Genomic DNA, 3,795 nt, shown 5'->3' with positions numbered 1-3,795 from the left:
TCAACAGTGCAACTCACAGAATACTCCTGGATAAAGTCCATCGTTTGACGTCCCACCCTATCCCATGGCGGATCTGTCCTCAACAATAAGAAATCAAAAGCAGTAACAACAATACGTCGATAACGTGACTTAAAGAAGTCGATAGTCGGACCAAAATAAGCACATACAACGGAAACTTGCATCGCAAAATCCATGATTGAAGCAGATAAACTCTCAGGCACTTGCTGATCAGAGAATAAGAGAAAGAGTAGAAGATTTCACATGTATCAATCCAAATGATAACATGATAGCATCTCCTGATCGAAACTTGCTATCAATTTAGGTGACAAGGCTGATGTGGTGAGGTTGAGGTCGAGAGCCTTGGGACGGACCTCGCGAAAAGAAAGCCGTGAGAAAGATCAAGTGACAGGGAGTCCAACGTCGCGCCTTCCACCACCAACACCACCATCGTCCTCACCCTTCAATCAAACCCGTCATCATGGCAGACACCGAAATGGAGGTCGACCCTCCCCTCTCTCCCGAAGCCGACTACAAACAAGACACGAAGAACCTCTCTATGACCACCCACTCCAATGCGACCGCCGTCCGCTCTATCGAAGGCTGGATCATCATCGTCACGAACGTTCACGAGGAGGCCAGCGAAGAGGATTTGAATGACAAGTTTGCGGACTTCGGAGAGATCAAGAATCTGCATTTGAATCTGGATCGCAGGACGGGTTATGTCAAGGTACGTTGCATAGGGCTGCAGCATCTACTGTCACGCCTCGAATCTGGGACGGGCGAAAGCTAATCAATCATACTTCCTAGGGCTATGCACTCATTGAATACCCAACATTGGACGAGGCTCGAGCTGCGATTGATGGGGCGCATAATACCAAGTTGTTGGATCAGACTATTGAGGTAGACTTCGCATTCGTCAGACCGCCGCCAAAGGGGAAGGGAGGACGTCCACCTGCGAAAGGAAGAGCAAGAAGCCGGAGCCGTAGTCCTATTGCTAGAGGCGAAGGCGGTGACTGAAAGGCATTGGGTGTGGGGGCGATTTTTCCATGACGCACGGCTGGACAAAAAGCGCTGTGGTTGATTTGGCCGATGTGTCCATTATAGAGACATGTCGGCGTGTGGGATTTGGCATCAATAGTGCGTACACTGCCCGAAGATACTTGGATCTCGTACTAATAATTTTGTAGAGCCTCAATATCAAAATGACACTCGATTTCACCAAGCGTGCCCCTTCACTAAGGTATCACTGATACGTATAAACTGCAGATCTGAGGTGCGTGCATGATCATTTGTTCTACTCGCGATGCTATTGGAGATGGCTATTCCCTAGCTCTTCGTCTTGTGGAAGACTGTATGGAAGTTTGAGCTTCAAGGCGGCTCAATGCTCATTCTCCCCCTCAATGCTATTCAATCATACCACAAGTTGCTGTGTTTTGTCGGGGCAGCTTATGCCATCTGGATTATCTTAGAGATTTTGTACCCCCATTACATCCAATATGAGGGCCAAATTTGACCCGGGTCCCAATCAAGTTGCACTGAGGGACATGCAGCTCCCGGTCATGGGACCGATTGGAAGCCGAAACACCACACAATTGACACACTCAGGTTCAGGGTATATCACACAGTTTTTATACTTTCATCTTCAATGTCCAATTCGACACACGTTTTCAGCTTCACATATCACCGTGACCAGCAACTTCGACCTCCCGAAGGAACTTCGTTTGATAATATTCCATTATGTCTTTACCTCTCCCTCATGCCTTATAACCCTCGCCTCGTCAACTTTCACTAGCCTTTGGACCGATCATGATGCCACAAAATCTTCACTGAGGAGTTGGATAAGCACGAAGTCGTCTCTCTATTCATTCTACGAACCTGCAAGATGTTTTACGAGGATTGCAAGGACCTCCTGTGGGGAAAAAATACTCTCTATCTAGACTCACACTTCGCCCCTGGTCCGGCCGAGACCATCTATATACAAGTAGCCAAATTTGTCACAGCATCAACTTAATCCAATTCGAGATTGGCTTCTTTGATTGCCACGGGACCAAGTAAGCGTAAAAGGGCTAAACCCAGCCTTCAAGGTTATCGGGTCATAGAAGCATCTAAAGAGCATTTCAGTGCTGGTCCGAGAGGATTGGAACGCGTGTGCCTCTGCAATGTACGACTTTGCGATGATACAACCAGGAGAACGTGGAGAACGTGCAGATCAACGGTGTATATTGACAAGATATTTAAAGCTCTTCCAAAAAACCGCGGAAGAAGGAGAATGTCTTCGCCATGTAACGCGAAAACTTCATTTCGATTTCTGCGATGTGGTTCACGGAACTCTCCCGGTTTCCGCTCTCCTTTGGCGGCGAACTTATTGTCAATGGTGACATATTCTACTCAGATGGAATCCAGAAGGAGCGAATTATATATGCTTTTTCGGATCCAACTGAACCCGAAATCCACAGTCCATATCCGGCAAAGGAATATGGTCTCCTGAAGCTAATAAATATTCAAATTGATGCTACTGGAGACAGTGGAGAGCTGGTAACTATTATGTTGACGGCTGCTACGAAGTGGGAAAGGTCCGAGGTCCGGAAACATATACTGGGCTTAACGGCATTGCTGGTATCACAGATAACAAAGGAGGAGAGGGATGAGGTTCGTGCAGGACTTTAAAGAGTGGTTTGCAAAAGGGCCAAAGCACCTGGGTAATGTCACTAAGGGGAGATGGGCCGAGTCATCCAGAGGGTTTTGTTCAATAACCCAGAAAATTGAGGAATAATGTAGAAAATAGAAAACGGTGGGAGCCGGACAAATCTTGACCGAGTCTAGAGGACGGACATTGTACATCTTATGTTTAATGCCAAGTGTTCTTGTAAATCATCTTCCAACCACGGGGAAAGGGATTATGGAAGGCGTTGTTTAGATGTGAATTGAGAACTTTAGTAATTGTGAATAGAAAAAGCGAGCATTGAGGAACTCGAGTAGATTCTGTTTGAGATTTCGAGTCGCAAAAAGAAACAAACCTAAGGTGAACAAAGAAGGTAGACAAAGAGCAGGTAGACAAAGGGAAGGTAGACAAAGAGAAGGGCCAATCCGTTAATTCGCTCAGGGGTCTGGCTTAATGCAAGAAATATGCAGGAAATCTTAACTGGACCGTTACTAGAATACGATACTTGGTGTTTATTAGAATTTAACAAATGTTCAGAATTTGAAGTTCCTAGCCCAGCTGAGCATAAGGTAAACCATCTCAATAGCCAATCAGCTTCCCTATGACCCATTTTCACGCGGACACTAAGCCTATTTGAGCGAAGATTTTGAAATAGTGATATGTATTAAAATAAGGCATTTTTTTGACAATTGCTAAAAAAGGTGACGTGGCCGAGCGGTTATGGCGTATGTGCAACCAGGAAAGCCACCAACTTTGAAAATAATTACTCACAACTCTCTTTTCTGCAGGCCAGTTTCAGGCACAACTGAAATCTAATATACTGGTTCGAAAGAGCATGGGTGTGAGTTTAATTGATTTGAATTCAAAGTTGTTTTCTAACAAACTTTAGTCGAATCCCATCGTCATCAGCATTTTTTTTTGCATTTTTGAGCCCTTTTCACAGTTCCGAGCTGTGTTGGTGTGCTAACACGTTTCTGTTAAGCGATTCGGTAAAGGAACGAATCCAAGGGCGTTCTATCTAGAACACTGTAAAGCCGTTGCTGGCCACAAGACCACCCCGTCCCGCCCATCACTTAGCCACTAAACCCTAACTAGATGCCAAGGGTCACAAACGTCAACCACGCGGACAACAT

At 45.7% G+C, this 3,795-nt stretch overlaps 1 protein-coding gene across 1 annotated transcript; it reads left to right on the top strand.

Moving 5' to 3' along the window:
* Positions 1-493: 493 nt before the first annotated feature.
* On the top strand, positions 494-1,017 carry K444DRAFT_526683 (RNA-binding domain-containing protein; the record flags this gene model as incomplete). The annotated part of the gene is made up of 2 exons (XM_024874565.1): positions 494-727; positions 808-1,017. The coding sequence occupies 2 exons, from the start codon at positions 494-496 to the stop codon at positions 1,015-1,017; spliced, it is 444 nt and encodes a 147-aa protein (XP_024738400.1).
* Between the last annotated feature and the right edge of the window lie 2,778 nt (positions 1,018-3,795).

The sequence above is a fragment of the Hyaloscypha bicolor genome (assembly GCF_002865645.1).
Source record: "Hyaloscypha bicolor E unplaced genomic scaffold K444scaffold_56, whole genome shotgun sequence".
NCBI lineage: Eukaryota > Fungi > Ascomycota > Leotiomycetes > Helotiales > Hyaloscyphaceae > Hyaloscypha > Hyaloscypha bicolor.
Note: the sequence above shows the minus strand (reverse complement) of the source record. Positions and strands in the feature narration are given on the sequence as shown.